The sequence below is a fragment of the Hyperolius riggenbachi genome, chromosome 3, assembly GCF_040937935.1.
Source record: "Hyperolius riggenbachi isolate aHypRig1 chromosome 3, aHypRig1.pri, whole genome shotgun sequence".
Classification (NCBI taxonomy): Eukaryota; Metazoa; Chordata; class Amphibia; order Anura; family Hyperoliidae; genus Hyperolius; species Hyperolius riggenbachi.
In genome coordinates this window covers 381,133,969-381,152,843 of record NC_090648.1, presented here as the reverse complement: position 1 = coordinate 381,152,843, position 18,875 = coordinate 381,133,969, and the positions used below count along the sequence as shown (strand labels likewise).

The 18,875-nt window shown below is 46.0% G+C and overlaps 1 protein-coding gene across 1 annotated transcript in view; it reads right to left on the bottom strand.

Annotated features, from left to right (window-relative positions):
- TBXAS1 (thromboxane A synthase 1) overlaps positions 1-18,875 on the bottom strand; it is a 64,122-nt gene that overhangs the window by 20,903 nt on the left and 24,344 nt on the right. Inside the window, exons 2-5 of the mRNA XM_068277343.1 lie at positions 8,342-8,458; positions 6,373-6,466; positions 1,561-1,613; positions 295-391 (exon numbers count right to left, since the gene is read on the bottom strand). Of these exons, the coding sequence (XP_068133444.1) occupies positions 295-391; positions 1,561-1,613; positions 6,373-6,466; positions 8,342-8,424 (327 nt within the window). The 5' untranslated portion in view covers positions 8,425-8,458. The remainder of the gene's footprint in view (positions 1-294; positions 392-1,560; positions 1,614-6,372; positions 6,467-8,341; positions 8,459-18,875) is intronic.

Genomic DNA, 18,875 nt, shown 5'->3' with positions numbered 1-18,875 from the left:
TTAGCTTAACAGTCAACAAGCACCCAGCTAGTGCCTAAAAGGCATTAACATGCAGTAAATGCACTGCTTGCAGCTGCTCATGTAAATTAAGCAAGTAAACAGCAGTGGGAGCCAATCAAAATCCTCAGTCTGGGCATTTCTCCACTTTTGCATCAATTTCCTCAGACTGGATAATATATCTGTCACTTACTGCTAATTATACACTCACACAGTGATCAGATTTATCTCAGGCTACATTAGGGAGGCTATACAGTACCAGAGCAGACTTCAGGCTCACTTTCATCATTAACTCACCATCCTGTTAGTAAAGTTTGCAAAATCTTTTTGGAGAACTTGTTTGATAGCGTCAGGATCCGATAAGAGAATTACTGGACGTCGCCCCAGGTAGTACCTAGGATGTGAACAAAGTATGTCTGGTTGGTAATAGAGTGCACATGTGGTGGGTACAATCGTTTGTAAGCTCCCCTGGTGCAGACTGGTGTGAATGGATCAGTGGTTTTTGCATAGCACTGTAGAATATATTTCTGTAAAGGTATTTAGGTAATTGTATATCCAAAGAATAATAAAGGTATCTTTAACTGGACACGTTTTCATTCCAGCCATCCTGCACAGAGTAACTTCAGTTCTAATGATTAAAGACATCTGAAGCAACACATTAGCATTCTTGGACAGTTTCCTGTAAGTTAAAGAGTAAGGAATCGTAAGCTATGTACACACGCTGGTTTAATCTCGGCCGTGGCGGATGATAAAGACTGTCTCAAGTGAGAATCTTGAGGCTAAGGTCTCACTTTCCAAAAATCAAGGGGATTCCCTGCAACGCAAAAACGCACAAAGCTTTCCAATGCACAAATGCAGCATACTGGAAGCAATGTGCGGTTTTCCACAGCAGGGAAATAAAGCCGACAAACTTGCATTTAACCACATTGCCCTTTGCCGACAGTCAATTGTTTTCAGCTGGCTGTTGGCCAAGAATGCAGATTCAGCTGCGTGAAAACGTTGCCGTTTTTCCACGGCTGCAATGTGATAATACCCTGAAAGAAGGAGGCCTTCCCGGACCGGGAATCGAACCTGGGCCGCAGCGGTGAGAGCGCCGAATCCTAGCCACTAGACCCCCAGGTCTGAAAGAACTCAGTGTGTGTACAGCAGCTGCCTGACATCTGCTAAAGATCCGACACGTCAGAATGTTAGCCTTCCCCAATACACTACAGGCGCATTTTTTCTCCCCACTCCCTTGCCCATGGTAAACTCCTTCATCATGCGCAGCTTGTTGTCCCTTCGTCCCCCTACATAACAATATAAGCGATGCTAGACTGGAGGCTAGTGAAACATCTGTATAACATTGGCATTGCACTGTAAGCCCAAGAGATCGAGCACCAACCCCTGCCAGGCAACAGAGTACTTCCTTTCCGACTCCCATCACCAATTGTGTGTGTGTGCGTTTTTTGGAGACGGATGTGAACTCATACTTTTACATTTATACCATTTTCTACTTATATTGCTAACAAACCACAGTGCAAGGGCTGACTAGAGGTATAAATACAACATCCGTTCTATACTTACCCTGAAATTGGTCCATAAGTTTGCATGATCTCAGCTGCTCCTTCCCAGAATCCCTGCAGAGAGATGGACGATAATCAGAATAGGTGTGTGCGTGCGTGCGTACACACACAGTATATTTTTTCACAAATATAAAACAGAGCATGCGAGTGCAACTATAAGACGAACCAAGGTTTAGAGGGCAAAAACCAGGGGATAAAGAAAATGCAGCATATTATTCAAGTTCGGCCTACTGACATTTAAATCAATACATAATCTGGGCCCTGGATACATGAAAGGAATGTTGCAGCTGCGTAGCAATTCCTGCAATCTCAGATCCACAGGTTCTAATAACCTAGTAACACCCATAGTCCACCTGAAAACTTATGGCCCAGAGCCTTCTGTCATGCCGCTCCTACATTATGGAACTCATTACCTCAGCAGATCAGGAAAGCTACATCTCTGGACATGTTTAAATCCAGACTGAAAACCCACCTGTTCGGTTTGGCAATCGCAGAAATATATTTTTTGCTGTGATAATACTTCATCCTACCAGTGGCGTAGCTACAAACCTCTGGGCCCCGATGCGGAATCTGGATGTGGCCCCCCCCCCCCCCCCCGGCAACAACAGCCCCCTCTCCCCCGGCAACACCCGACGGATGCACACACATATCAAAATCCCTATAGCCAGCTATAGGTACCCCCAGTATAGGTAGTCAGGCATAGGTAAGCCAGTATAGTTGCCCCCGGTATAGGTGAGATAGGCAGGCGCCGCCGGTATAAGTTAGATAGATAGGTGCCCCCAGTACAGGTTAGCTAGGTGGGTGCCTCTAATATAGGTAGCCAGAATAGTTGCCCCCAGCGTAGGTTAGATAGGTAGGTGCCCCCAGTATAGGTTAGTTAGGTAGGTGCCTCCAATATAGGTAGCCAGTTTAGTTGCCACCTGTATAGGCTAGCTCGGTTCCCTGAATACAGGTTAGATAAGTAAGTGCCCCCAGTATAGGTTAGATAGGTAGGTGCCCCCAGTATAAATTAGATTAGGTCGGTGCCCCCCCAGTATAGGTTAGATTAGGTAGGTGCCCCCCAGTATAGGTTAGATTAGGTAGCTGCCCCCCAGGATAGATTAGGTAGCTGCCCCCAGGATAGATTAGGTAGGTGCCCCCCAGTATAGGTTAGATTAGGTAGCTGCCCCCCAGGATAGATTAGGTAGCTTCCCCCCAGGATAGATTAGGTAGCTGCCCCCCAGGATAGATTAGGTAGCTGCCCCCCAGGATAGATTAGGTAGCTGCCCCCCAGGATAGATTAGGTAGCTGCCCCCAGGATAGATTAGGTAGCTGCCCCCAGGATAGATTAGGTAGGTGCCCCCAGGATAGATTAGGTAGGTGCCCCCCAGTATAGGTTAGATTAGGTAGCTGCCCCCCAGGATAGATTAGGTAGCTTCCCCCCAGGATAGATTAGGTAGCTGCCCCCCAGGATAGATTAGGTAGCTGCCCCCAGGATAGATTAGGTAGGTGCCCCCCAGTATAGGTTAGATTAGGTAGCTGCCCCCCAGGATAGATTAGGTAGCTTCCCCCCTAGGATAGATTAGGTAGCTGCCCCCCAGGAAAGATTAGGTAGGTGCCCCCCAGTATAGATTAGGTAGGTGCCCCCCAGTATAGGTTAGATTAGGTAGGTGCCCCCCAGTATAGGTTAGATTAGGTAGCTGCCCCCCAGGATAGATTAGGTAGCTGCCCCCCAGGATAGATTAGGTAGCTGTCCCCCAGGAAAGATTAGGTAGCTGCCCCCCAGGATAGGGCAGGTAGGTAGGTTCCCCGTCCCCATAATGGAGGGGGGGGGGGCGCGGGGAGGGCAGCCCGACCTCTCCCTCCCTTCCTCTCCCCGGGCCCCCCCCCCCCCTCAGATGCAGAGTGAGCGGCTCACGGAAGCGCTGTAGGCAGAACTCACCTCCGTCCCTGGTTCCAATCGCCGCTGATCTCCTCTCTGGCTGGCTCTGCATAGATGCTTACACACGCAGCTTCCTGTTTAGCCGGAAGCTGCGTGTGTAACAGCATCTATGCAGAGCCAGCCAGAGAGGAGATCAGCGGCGAGTGGAACGCAGGGAGGTGAGTTCTGCCTACAGCGCTTCCGTGAGCCGCTCACTCTGCATCTGAGGGGGGGGGCCCCGGGGAGAGGAAGGGAGGGAGAGGTCGGGCTGTCCTCCCCGCGGCTGCAGCTCCCCCCTACCAGCGCGCACGGGCCACATGGCTCTCCAAACGGAGATGGGCCCCCCGGGCCCCTCCCCCGCCTCCTCAGGAGCCGGGCCCGGTCGCCAAGGCGACCGCTGCGACCACGGGCCCTACGCCCTTGCATCCTACTACCAATTACTGAATCCGAGAGAGCCTAAGCACTTTGACTCCTATGGAATCAAAGCACTATAGAAATATTATTGTTGTTTTTGTTACTAAACCTGGTGAGCGTCTTTTAGGTGTTGTCCCCATTTACCGTTTCCCCCTTGTACCTCATGTGTCCCCCATGTGTCATCCTGTGTCCCCATGTGTCCTCCTGTTCCCCCTCCCCGCGTGTCGTCCTCAGCTCCCCCTGGATAAAAATGACAGCATTGGCAGCAGGGCTCCCCTAATCCATCGACTTCAGTGACGAACAGAAAAAAAAAACCTCTACCTCACTGCTTCCCTAGTGCCTGCTTCAACTGACGTGATCAGCAGAAGCCAGCACTAGGGGAGCAGTGTGGCAGAGGAAAGGTCTCTGATCGCCGCCGGAGCCAATGGATGAGGTGAGGTGAGGTAGTACCTGACATTGTGTATTTGGTATATATGATGCAGGGACCTTTTCTCCCCATTCTTGGGGGAGAAATAATTGCATCTTGTATCCCCCCCCCCCCCCCAAAAAAACAAAGAGTGTGTGTGTGTGTGTGTGTGTGTGTGTGTGTGTGTGTGTGTGTGTGTGTGTGTGTGTGTGTGTGTGTGTGTGTGTGTGTGTGTGTGTGTGTGTGTGTGTGTGTGTGTGTGTGTGTGTGCATACACACACTAGCTGAAGATCCGGCTTTGCTCTGGTATGTATTTGGTTGTTGTTGGGTCTTGACACACACTCAATGACCAAGTTTGCAAGTTTGTGATTGGCTGTTTGTGGCTCTGCTCCTTTGAATCCCAGTCACCCAAAGACCGACTATAGCTGGTTTAAGACCTCTGCCATTAACAGTGGAAGAATGGCAGAAATTTAAATATTCCCCTTGAAAATCAATAGGTGAATTTTAAGTGGCTGTTGTAAGCTCCACCTACTTTCCTGAATATTAATCCCAGTCACCCATTGACCAACTGTGCCAAGTTTGAGAACCCTGCCATTAACAGTGTAAGAATGGCTGCAGTTTAAATTTTTCCCATGTAAAATTTGGTTGTTGGCTCCACCCACTTTATGTAACCTTGGCACACAGTCACCTAATAACCAAGTTTGTGAGCTTTGGGGTCCTTGGCATCAATACTGTGAGAACGGAAGCAGTTTATCAATCAAGCAAATCTAATTGGCTGTTTGTGGCTCTGCCCCTTTTCTTAATTTGAACCCTAGTCGCCCAATGACTGGCTGTAGAAGGTTTGAGGCCTCTGCCATTAACAGCATAAGAATGGCAGCAGTTTAACCTTTTGGGGGCCGATGATAGTAAATCCTAAGCCACACTTGAGGCTATTCTAGCCTGATCCAGCGTAGGATTTACGCCACCCGTCTTTTCCTCTCCCCGATCGTGGGCACCCAAGAGGGGATCAGTGATCAGCAGCCATTGCGTATGGCTGCTGATAACTACGATCGCCGGCGGATCGTAGTGATCCCTGTTACGGATGCGGAGGTTGAATGGGGGATGAAGAAGATCCACCAACCTTCCTGCCATTCCCACGATGATCAGCGCTCCCCTCTGCTCTGGCCGGCATCCCCGCTCGCTCTGCCGTCAGTGCCGGGTCCCGACTTGATGACATCATCAAGCCGCGACCCGGAACTGACCGGCAGTACGAGCGGGGATACCGGCAAGAGTGGAGGGGTCTACTGTGGCTCATCACTGGAGCCTGGGAGGTGAGTAAATGCTGCTGCATACAGGGGGGACACCTGCCAACACAGGGGACACACAGCCCAGCTAGCCACAGAGGGGATCCGGCTGCCTGACCACCCAAATGTCCCCCTGGCATGCAAATTTGCCTGGTCCTTAAGGGGGGTTAGGCAGCTGGTCACCAAATGGTTAAATGTTCCCCTTGAAAATTGATAGGTGAATTTTGATAGGCACCCTTTCCTTAATATAAATCCCACTCACCAAGTGACCAACTGTACAAAGTTTAAGACGCGTATGATTAACAGTCTAAAGGTTGCCATACACTGGTCGATTTGCCATCAGATCGACCAACAGATAAATCCCTCTCTGATCGAATCTGATCAGAGAGGGATCATATGGCTGCCTTTACTGCAAACAGATTGTGAATCGATTTCAGCATGAAACCAATCACAATCGGTGGAGCTGCCGCTGCCTGCCCGCCAGCTATACATTACCTGATCTGGCCGGCGTTACTCCCCCGGTCTCCATTGTCTTCTTCTCCGCGCTGGTCTCCGGACCAGCTGGCTTCACTGATCTTCCTGTCCAGGGGAAGTTTAGTTGCAGCCAGCAAGTGACTCCACCCACCATGAAGAACTGCATGGAATATAGTGAGGAGCACCGATGCTACTTACAGTTGGCATTGCTTTATCTAGAGTGGCCCTAGCTAGAATGACCCTTTAAAACTGCACCAATGTTTTAAGTTGCTAATGAATATATTCAGTATGTTTTATACGCACTCAGAAGGGACATACAAAAAGTAAAAATTGCACCTTCTGAAAGAGCAGGACATTTCCAATGAAAGGCTTAGGCTTAGGATGCTGTATGCCAATTTTCTGGAGCTGAGAAAAGGCTGATGTGGAATACCTAGAGACAGAAAAAGTAATTATGGTAGTCCTGCAAAATGTTACCTAATTGCATATGTGGATTACTTTTTTTTCTCAAAACATTTTATTGTGGCATAAAACACAGAGGAGTGTGAAGTTAATCTCCATTGGCATTACATATTGGTACATCTTTTAAGACCACATTTTTCAAACAATAACTTTTAGCACTATATTTAGACATAAGGTATATAAGGATATATACTGTAGATTCCTGCATAATAGAGAGATAACAAATTAGGTGTTTTAGATATTGTATAGCTGTAGCATAGACCAAGATAAAACATAACAAAATCAAAATTGAAAAGAAAAAAGTAAAATGTAAGATTAACAGGTTAACAGAGTAACTGATACACCAGTTTGATTTATTTATAAGTTAGGAATACCCAACAAGTATTACACTCTAGGATTAGAGTATTTCCATAAAAGAAAGTGGGCAAAACTCAAGTGCTTCAAGCCTGGCCTTGCAGATGTGTAGATAAAAAGAGACTGAACAGGTCTAACACAAATCAGGATAAGACACGTAAAATGGTTGGGGGGAAAAGGGGGGGGGGGGTAAAATCACTCCTCTGCTGTGCTGTGCGGCCCTGCAGCTTGGCCTTAAAGCTGCAGTGGCCAATTACAGAAAAAACAGCCTGGTCTTTAGGGGGGGTTTAGCACTGTGGTCCTCAAGTGGTTAATGATTAAGCATGCTGTAAAACATCCCCAACTGCTATTGCCATTTATTGTTCTCACCCTCACCTCTCCATAAAGCAGAAGGAGCTGGTGAGCAAAGAAGTGAACAGCAGGTTTGTACTGGGAAATGCTGTCTAACCATTAATGCCAGTGTGAATGGACCTTCAAGACAACCCGAGGTGAGAGAGATATGGAGGCTGACATGGTTTTTTTTTTTCTCTTAAATAATGCACATTGACTGGCTGTCCCTCTGCATCTAATAGACCCAGAACAAGAATGTAGTGCTGCTGGTGGACTGAGAACTAGTAGATGCAGGGTGGTGCGGCTTACCACACCTTTCCCTCGTGCATCGTAGTTTATGGCCTGGTCTCCTTCTCTTCTCCCATAGTCCGGCTCTTCTGTAGAGCAAAAGAACTCGCTATTGCCTGTGCTCTGGGGTTTCTCCCTTTCCACCAGTCCCAGCAGTGAGGCAAAATCTCTCTACCGACGTGTGGCGCTGCGTCAGTCACATGCTTTCCCAGCTTCTCCACACCACTGACCAGAACTAAGGTGGAGAAGGGCGCAGAGCATCTGCAAGTGACAGCGGGCCGGCTGCAGCGCTGGAGAAGCTGCCTGCTGAACCTCCGGCCACCCCATTGACCCAGTCTGTAGCTTCTTGTTGCAGATCAAAGCGGGTCTGGGCCTGCTGCGGATAGGGGCAATTTGTAGTGGAGGAACTGTCGGAACGCAGGCGGCTGGACGTTCATTTTGGCAATTTTGACTGCCTTATTGCGTGGGCCCTTATACTCTTCCGCCCTAGGCAATGGCTTTGGTGGCTTTCCCATAAATCTCTCCGTGGCTCTAAAGCTTTTTTACACCATCCAAAACAAAAATGAAAAGGTTTTCTGAAATAATTTGAATATACTGACCTCTATACATACGCGGGCTCCGCTACATAGTTGAGCCTCACTGCCCTACCCCAAGAAAGAATCTGTGCTGTCTGCAGCCTCTATTATCAAAGTCAGTGCTTCAACACTTCTAAAACATTGTTATTGGGTAATGGTACAAGCAGAAAGCTTAGAAATTCTTCATTCATAAGCCAGCATAAAGCACTTTATTTACTCAGAATGATAATGTGAGCAAGAATGCTGACGTGTCCTGCTGTATTATGCAATGTCCCTGCTGCATCAGGCCTGCCACTCACCAGTACAACAGCCCCAGCAAGCCAAGAATGAGAGCCACAGTCACGGTGCAGCCATCCATCCCGCAGGCCCAGACGGTTTCCATGGCAGTTCTAGTCCCAGTGCTGTCTGCTCAGACCCTAGGAGAAAGTAAAAAGAAAGCCATCATAGTGTCTGAATTGGGGAGACAGCAAGGTGGGGCACATGGCTGCAACAAAGGATGAAGCAGGGATTTTCTATAAATATTTATGTGTCCGCCAGTCCCTCCTGAGCACAGGATCAAGGAGTAAACATGGAAGATAATCAAATCAGATTGTTCTAATAGACAACTAGCCCATCCAGCATCATTTCCTCTCTCCACAAAGCCTTCAGTCACAAGAGTGATACATAAATACATAAAAGGGGACCTGCTATAAAAATAAAAATGTGGCATCCCTCCCAATTAATCATCAGTGGTAGCAGCTAGCAAGTTATGATTGGTGCAGTTGTTTGTAATGTAACTTATGTTGTCATACAATTGCTACAAAGTCTCTAGGCAAATGGAAAGGCACAAAATTAACAAAAATGGAGGTAGAAATCGTTCTGGTCACCTTATACAAAGTTAAATGGTGAGCACTGACAAATGTGACTATGGCTTCAATTCACTTAGGACTCGTTTTGGTGTGGTTTAACAGCTGCTCTGTAACACGGCTTATCTCACTGCACTGTACCACCTATCCGACATTCACAGTGCAGAGGGAGTGTTGCGGTGTAATGGGCTGTACTATGGAAACACAGTGCATTACTGTTAAATGTGAGCATCAATAGGTACAGTGAAACTGCATTACTGTTAAATGCGCACATTAATAGGTACAGTGAAATATACTTTTTATTGACTGCATGCGACACAACATAACGTAACATGCGGTACAACTTTTTCTTTCCATTGCGTTCCTGTCATACAGGAAACACAATGCAATGTCCCACTGTGAACGTTTCCTAAGACACTTTTTTTTTGGTATACTGACAGTCTAAGGTGCATAAAATTAACAAAACTTGTATCCCTTCAAAACTGTATCTTATTAACCATTTTTAATTACTATATTATACTGTATTGAGAAATTAGGAAAATTTTATTATTATTTCTTGATTTCCTGAATATTTTACATTATTTTTTATCTTTTGCTTTCTACTCTTCTTTTGCTTTCCTCCTTTCTACAGTATAGCTTTCCAAATGGCTGTTTGTTGGTTACCAAGAGCTCCAGGCTGGATATAAATACCAAACAACACATTTGGTTTTGCCACATGCCCTAACCTTTGTGAATTTACATTTATGAGGTATTTACCTCACAAGTTGGTAATTTCAGTTTTCCGTGCGGCAACGGCCTTCATGAACGGCCATTTCACAAAATGTTTGGTAAAATCAATGTTCTGCTTTACTGCATGCAGTAATGTTTAGTGCGGTGGTTCTCAAACTTTATTGGTGAGGGCACCCTCAGGGCCTGTTCACGCTAGGGTCGTTTTCCACCTTTTTTTCCAAGCGCAGGCGATTTTTAAAAATCGCCCACAAAAAGCTTGTGCAATGATTGCCTATGAGAGAGTTCAGTAGCCAAAAAAGAAAACAGTAGTTCCTCCAATCTATAAATATAGTAGAATAAAAAAAGGTCTATACTTCAGTCATCACATAGAAAAATATCTTTATTTACCAACAAAATTTAGATCAAAACATTTAAAAACACAAAATGGCCCCCGAAACGTTTATTTCATGATCAAGTTAACAACCGTATTAGTCCTATTGAGTATGATGTCTCACCCCAATGTTGAATAACAAATAATTGATTGGTGAGACACTGGGTCAATACACTGCTATTCAAAGAACATGCAAATACACATGTACATATAACATCGCCCTATGTATGAATTCCCAACTGTCAAGAATACTGTGCAATTTACATATAAGGTGCTTGTTCTCCCAAAAAACAGTGTAGTGGCCTCAATGATTATAATGTCTCACCCCAAAATTGAATAACACATAGATAGTATGGTGAGACACTCAGTCAATACACTGCTATTTAAAGAGGAACTGCCCCGAAAATCTTAAAAAATTTAAAACACATACAAATAAGAAGTACATTTCTCCCAGAGTAAAATGAGCCATGAATTACTTTTATCCTATGTCGCTGTCACTTACAGTAGGTAGTCGAAATCTGACATTACCGACAGGTTTTGGGCTAGTCCATCTCTTCATGGGGGATTCTCAGCATGGCCTTTATTCTTTATAAAGACACTAGTAAAAAGGCCCGCCTGTTACAAAACGGCACTAGGTCACAGGCGCTACCCCCCGCAATGCGCGCACATACGCGTCCCACTTGCTCTTTCCCCACCACTGTCTTAAGTATATGCACACAGGGAGCTGCTTGCTTGGCAGTTGGAAAAAGCTGCTATTTCCCACAATGCAATGAAAACCTCTGTTAACCTCCTGGGCGTTTCAATTCTCCCTTAATTTCTGTCCAAAAAAAGTCTATGGAATTTTCCAATGAATTTTTTTTTTAATATTTCAGGCCTGTAACTTACCAAATCATTAGCAAACAAGGTTCTAGTGCTTATCCTAAGCATAATAAAATAATAAAACATGAAAATCATGGAAAAAAAAAAACATTTAATAGTAACAATACGTAAACAAAACATCTTAATTCAGATCAAGCAGTAGTTGCAGTGTTCTCCCCAGGATTTTTTTCTAGCCGGGTGGCATGAAAAAGTAGCCGGGTGGGGCGCAACGGTGGGAATGCTTACAGCATAGGACATCCCTGCACCCCCTATCACATCCCATGCACCTCTGCACCCGCTATCATGCCCTATACATCCCTGACATCTCAAACAATACTGGGTCCTATTTCCTTATAACAGGTTATTGCACTCTTAAAACACATTTCATACACTATGCACCAGCACCACTATTACATTCCACATATTACTGCACTTCAGTATGCCCCCATACAGCACCAGCCACATATTACTGCACCGACCTTCAAACTTCATATCTTTTTATCTTATTAGTTATCACATCCCATCACCCTCCTTACATTACAGCACAATCCATTGCAGCACGTACATCACAGCACATTACATTGCAGCACGTACATCACAGCACAGTACATCGCAGCGCAGTACATCGCAGTACATCGCAGCATGTACATCACAGCACAATACATTGCAACAAAGTACATCGCAGCACAGTACATCGCAGCACAGTACATCGCAGCACAGTACATTGCAGCACAGTACATCGCAGCACACATTACATCGCAGCACACATTACATCGCAGCACAGTACATCGCAGCACACATTACATCGCAGCACAGTACATCGCAGCACACAGTACATCGCAACACATTACATCGCAGCACACATTACATCGCAGCACAGTACATTGCAGCACACATTACATCGCAGCACACATTACATCGTAGCACAGTACATCGCAGCACACATTACATCGTAGCACAGTACATCGCAGCACAGTACATCGCAGCTCAGCACATCGCAAGCCACGTATTACTGCAAACATATTTATAATTACACAACCATTCTGTTCCACTATGATTATGCCCTGCAGTACAGGGCACCTCTCTGCCCTGATCCAGTGTGCTTGCACCTCCCCCTCCCCTTCTTCATGTAGTATCCCCCCCCCCCGAAGCACTCCTTCCTACCGTTTGCCGGGCTACATGCACCCAAGGAAGTTGTGGGGTGAAGTTATTCAGTGGGGATGCTGGAACTGGTGACCCGCTTCCCAGCCCACTGATTCTGGACACTTGCTGCAGCCCAGGGGAGTACTGGCCAGGCCGATATACGGACGGCGGAGAAGTACTGGAGGATGTGCTCCCTAGTTCCTGCAGCGCTGCCTGCCCGCCTTTGTCGTCTGCTAAATGTCCTCTTGGCAGGGGGGCTCTTACAGAGCGGATCTTCTTCTGCTTAGCTGCCGCTAGTTTCCGTAGCGCTGCCTGCCTTAGCCATGTGCCGAATATCCACGCTTACAGAGCGGATCTCCTTCTACATAGCTGCCACTCGTTCCCGCAGCGCTGCCAGTCCGGGCAGTCAGTCAGACCTCTAGATCGGCGGCAGCCCGCAGGGATAGGAGAGAGGGGAGCGATGTGTGGTACTGCGCCATAGACTTCACATACAGAACGTGACAAGTGATGTAACTTCCTGTATGTGAAGTCTATGGCGCAGTACCACACATCGCTCCACTCTCTCCTATCCCTGCGGGCTGCCGCCGATCTAGAGGTCTGACTGACTGCCCGGACTGGCAGCGCTGCGGGAACGAGTGGCAGCTATGTAGAAGGAGATCCGCTCTGTAAGCGTGGATATTCGGCACATGGCTAAGGCAGGCAGCGCTACGGAAACTAGCGGCAGCTAAGCAGAAGAAGATCCGCTCTGTAAGCACGGATATTCGGCACATGGCAGAGCAGGACAACTACTGTGTGAAAATGCAGGCGGGCCTTCGATAGCACCCGGGCGGGGCCTCAAAACAGCCGGGCGGCCCGCCCACCTAATTAGTCCTGGGGAGAACACTGAGTTGCAGCACAAAAAGTATTGAAACATCAATACACTTCCTGAGTATGAAATATTTTAAAGCAAGGGACAGCACAAAGTCCTACGTCACATTCAGGGCAGTAAAAGCGCGTCTCCTTGCGCACCTTTTTTCCATTCGGCCCCCTCTTAGAGCAGCACACCACGCACATGCGGGTAGGTGTTGCTTTGCGCTCAGTGGGTGGCACATGCTCTACAAAATGACGTCCTGTTAGTAGCACTGGATTTACGACATAGGAGGCACGACGTCCTGGTCTATTCACCTCAGATTGTGGTTGCTGATGTTGTAAGCATATTTCCTCACAAACCTTCAAAATGTAGTCAAAGTGAGGAAGAGGCCTGTCATTTTGTTTCTTGTAGAGAACATAAGAATTCCAAAGACACTGCTCCACCAGATGTCTAAAGATTTTCTTGTAATATTTGCGCTGCTGTTTGCGCACAACGGGGTAGAATGTTATGCACTGGTCAGCACGGTCCACCCCACCCATTGTCTGATTATAATCCAGAATGACCTGGGGTTTCTGGATTGTCTTCCCAGCACGATTCTTGGCTGCAGCAGTGTCAGTGTTATGGACTGTTGACAAAACGGAAACATCTTTCTTGTCCTTCCAGCGGAGGGCCATCAGTTTACCCTTCTGCCATGCTGTGATTTCCCCTGGCTTCAGCTTCTGAGCTGAAAAGGCTGATGGCAGATTGCGACGGTTAGGCCGGACAGTTCCATATGAATCAGTCTTGTGTCTGATGAGGTGTTCATATAGTTCAGGGGAGGTGTAGTAATTATCTGTGGTCAGGCAATATCCCTGACCAAGAAGCTGTGAAATGAGGGAGAGCACAGAGGCAGATGCAAGGCCAAACTGGCTGTAGCTGGGGTCAAATTGTGTGCCTTTACCAGTGTATATAATGGCATTCCAAATATATCCGGAATTAGATTCGCACAATACAAACGATTTCATCCCAAATCTGGCACGCTTGGAAGAGATATACTGTTTCCAGGCAAGTCTCCCCTTATACGCCATTAGGCTTTCATCTACGCTAACGTCTCTTTCTAGGAACATACACGGACTGAAATTTGCGTATGACCATTTGAAATAGGTCGTAGATCTTTCACAGTTTGGGGGCAGGATGGGTGGCCTCATCAAAGGTCTCATTATTCATGAAATGCAGGTTTTTCATGATGAGGCTAAATCTGTTTTCTGACATGACAGTCGCAAAAAAAGGTGTAGCAATCAGTCGGTTGGTGCTCCAATATGATGTCTGGCGGGGTTTCCCCACAACCCCTTGGAGGATGAGGATGGCCAGGAATAGCCATATATCATCCTGGGTGACTGGTTCCCACCTTTTTCCCCTAGCAAACCTCCTGAATGGACCAGGCTGCTGTTCCGCATAGCGGTTGGTCTCCTCCACTATAATTTGGATTATGGCCTCGTCCAAAAAAAGTTTCAAATAGGCCAGGGGGTTAGGATCACAGGGAACTTTTTGGCCGGGTTCGCCTGTAAATGGGAATCGCGGGGGGGGGGCAGGATTATTCTGGGTAGGGTCTTTAGCGATCCATGTGCGGATGCTCTCAACCTCTTCGGTGAAGTCATCGCTGTCAGACTCTGAGTCAGATGATGACATGTTCGCCACATAGCTGTCACTTGAGTCTGAGAATAACAGCTGCTCATCCTCGCTGTCATCAAACTCCTGCATCAGGGTTCGCGGGGAGAGGCGTCTACGGGAGCTGGAAGCCATTACAGGGCAAAACGTAGTAGTTATTCGGAGCAAGGGTCAATCCAGGTGGCAATCAAAGCGTCGTCGTTATCAAAAAGCAAGGGTCAAATCCAGGCGGCAGTCGATAGAATAGTCGATAGTCCAAGCAAGGGTCAAAACCAGAAAAATCAGCAGAAATATCAGTGCAAGTGTCACCAGCAAAATCCAAACAGCAAATGGTGTTTTTTTTTTTTCTTTGTGTCATTTTATTTATACTTTCAAACTTGTTATTTTTTACTGTGTATTGGATTGGATACATGTGTATTCAATCCAATACAAATTCCAATTTACCGCCGCGCCCCCTAGCGTCGACTTCACGTGCGACGTCACTGCGCTAAAGGAGACGCGAAAGGAGGAGGGACCGGAGGGGACCAGAGGACGGGATCGGTGGCCCAGAGGACGGGATCGGTGGCCCAGAGGACGGGATCGGAAGGCCCAGGGGACAGGATCGGAAGGCACAAGAGGGTGGAAAGAGAAGCGGAAAGAGATGCGACGGAGGAACCGGAGGGGACCAGAGGACGGGATCGGAGGGCGGGATCGGAAGGCTCAGGACGGCCAGAAGGCATCAGACACACTGGGGACCGTCCGGAGAACGGGGACTGCGCACCCTGTACCAGGGCAACCCATGGTAAAGTGCTGGGAAACTTTTTTTTTTTACCCCGACACTGTATCGGGATTATCTAAATGGGCATTTCTTTTCACCCCGATGCAGTGTCGGGATTATCTGCCAGAGGGTTAAAGAGGAACTCCATTGAAAATAATGTAGTAAAAAAGTGCTTCATTTTTTACCATAATTATGTATAAATGATTTAGTCAGTGTTTGCTCATTGTAAAATCTTTCCTCTCCCAGATTCATATTCGGACATGTATTACATGGTGACATTTTTACTGTGGGCAGGTTATGTAGCTGCTCCTAGCTGTTTTGGCTGTTAGAAACAGCTGTAAACAGCTAATTCCTGTCTGTGAACATTGTTACATTGTGGCAGTTTGCCCAGAGTACCGCGGTACTCAGAGCTTCTTGTGGGAGGGGTTTCAGCACAAAATCAGTCATACAGCGCCCTCTGATGGTCTGTTTGTGAAAATCATATTTCTCATGTAAAAGGGGGTATCAGCTACTGATTGGGATAAAGTTCAATTCTAGGTTGGAGTTTTTCTTTAACCACAGACAGCAAACTGTCAGGTCCGGCCCTGTGTCCTAACTGCCCTGGCTGCGCACATGCTCAGTACAAAAAAGCCAGGGACACACAGACAGGGAAACAGTATTACGCAGGGACAGGTTTTATTATAGAGTATTCCCTGAAAATGATTAATACAAAGATGCTGGCCAGCCTCCCTGCACACTATTTTGGCAGTTGGACGGAGCAACTGCCATTCACTACGTGCTTTTAAAAATAAAGAAAACCCTGAGAACCCCCTATGAGAAGATGGGCTAGTCCAAAATCTGTCGGTAATGTCAGATTTCTACTGCTTAGTGTAAGTGACAGCAACATAGGAGAAAAGTAATTTATGGCTCATTTTACTCTGGGAGAAATATACTTACAGTGGTGTGAAAAACTATTTGTCCTGTGGAAAGAATTTTATAATTAATCTGTTAATCTTTATATATACTCTGTATATTCTGTATATCCTGTGTAACCTATGTGACTATATAGTCCACATGCACAAGATTAGATTATTGTGTTAGAGTGACACTTTAAGTTAACCAAGGAGTTTTCACGATATCACTGAATATATGTTTTGAACCATTCACTGTGCACAGCTTTCTATATTCCTTCACAGTAAAAGACCAGAACAACCTTCAAAACCTCCCCCCAGTGTCATTCTGTGCCAGGCGCAGAATGAGCAGGTTGAAGGGGCCAGTCTAAACCAGTTTCCTGAAGGTGAGAGAAACGAAACAGGAAACTGGTGAACAGAAGATTTCTTGTTCCTGTTGACTTCTAAAATTATTTATGAAGGACACAGAGGTGGGCCGGACACACCCAAAAGAAGAAACTGGACATTGCTCATTGGACTTATGGGATTACAGACTGTTTGGAGGGAGGAATATATTAGCATGTTAACTGGGGTATAAAGATCAGCAGGTGAAGGAAGTCTCCACCCTTTTGTGACTAGCCGGGCTGCAGCTAGCCTGTTTCTCCTTTCATAAATGCTGGTATATAAAAGGGTCCTCAGCTGAGTGAATAAAGATTTCATTTTCATTGGCACGAAATGGAGGAGTCTCATTGAGTAAGTTTATTTCCTTTAACAGTCCCCTTCCTGATTTCTTATTCTTTTGCATGTTTGTCACACTTAAATGTTTCTGCTCATCAAAAACCGTTAACTATTAGTCAAAGATAACATAATTGAACACAAAATGCAGTTTTTAAATGATGGTTTTTATTATTTAGTGAGAAAAAAAAACTCAAAACCTACATGCTCCTGTGTGAAAAAGAAATTGCCCCCTGAACATAATAACTGGTTGGGCCACCCTTAGCAGCAATAACTGCAATCAAGCGTTTGCGATAACTTGCAACGAGTCTTTTACAGCGCTCTGGAGGAATTTTGGCCCACTCATCTTTGCAGAATTGTTGTAATTCAGCTTTATTTGAGGGTTTTCTAGCATGAACCGCCTTTTTAGGGTCATGCCACAACATTTCAATAGGATTCAGGTCAGGACTTTGACTAGGCCACTCCAAAGTCTTCATTTTGTTTTTCTTCAGCCATTCAGAGGTAGATTTGCTGGTGTGTTTTTGGGTCATTGTCCTGCTGCAGCACCCAAGATCTCTTCAGCTTGAGTTGACGAACAGATGGCCGGACATTCTCCTTCAGGATTTTTTGGGAGACAGTAGAATTCATGGTTCCATCTATCACAGCAAGCTTTCCATGTCCTGAAGCAGCAAAACAACCCCAGACCATCACACTACCACCACCATATTTTACTGTTGGTATGATGTTCTTTTGCTGAAATGCTGTGTTACTTCTACGCCAGATGTAACGGGACACGCACCTTCCAAAAAGTTCAACTTTTGTCTCATCGGTCCACAAGGTATTTTCCCCAAAGTCTTGGCATTCATTGAGATGTTTATTAGCAAAATTGAGACGAGCCTTAATGTTCATTTTGCTTAAATGTGGTTTGCGCCTTGGATATCTGCCATGCAGGCCGTTTTTGCCCAGTCTCTTTCTTATGGTGGAGTCGTGAACACTGACCTTAATTGAGGCAAGTGAGGCCTGCAGTTCTTTAGATGTTGTCCTGGGGTCTTTTGTGGCCTCTCGGATTAGTTTTCTCTGCGCTCTTGGAGTAGTTTTGGTCGGCCGGCCACTCCTGGGAAGGTTCATCACTGTTCCATGTTTTTGCCATTTGTGGATAATGGCTCTCACTGTGGTTCGCTGGAGTCCCAAAGCTTTAGGAATGGCTTTATAACCTTTACCAGACTGATAGCTCTCAATTGCAGTACTTTTGTTCACATTTGTTCCTGAATTTCTTTGGATCTTGGCATGATGTCTAGCTTTTGAGGTGCTTTTGGTCTACTTCTCTGTGTCAGATAGCTCCTATTTAAGTGATTTCTTGATTGAAACAGGTGTGGCAGTAATCAGGCCTGGGGGTGACTACATACATTGAACTTAGGTGTGATAAACCACAATTAAGTTATTTTTTTAACAAGGGGGGCAATCACTTTTTCACACAGGGCCATGTAGATTTGGAGTTTTTTTCTCACTGAATAATAAAAACCATCACTTAAAACTGCATTTTGTGTTCAATTATGTTATCTTTGACTAATAGTTAACGGTTTTTGATGAGCAGAAACATTTAAGTGTGACAAACATGCAAAAGAATAAGAAATCAGGAAGGGGGCAAATAGTTTTTCACACCACTGTATTTGTATGTGTTTTACATTTTAAGACTTTCGCGACAGTTCCTCTTTAAACAACAAGCAAATACACATGTGCATACAACATCACCCTATATAAATTCCCAACTGTCAAGGATACTGTGCAATTTACATATAAGTGCCGACGTTCTATATACTTCCCAAGATCCATAAAAGCTGCCATAAACCTCCTGGCCGACCGATTGTGTCAGGAATTGGCAGCTTGAACGAGAAATGTTGTTCTCATATTGGATTTCTTTCTCCAGCCCCACGTTGCCTCCTTAGATTCCTACACCCGGGACTCTATGGATATTCTTAGTAAAATCCAAGATATACAGCTTAAAGAGAACCCGAGGTGTGTTTAAAGAATGTTATCTGCATACAGAGGCT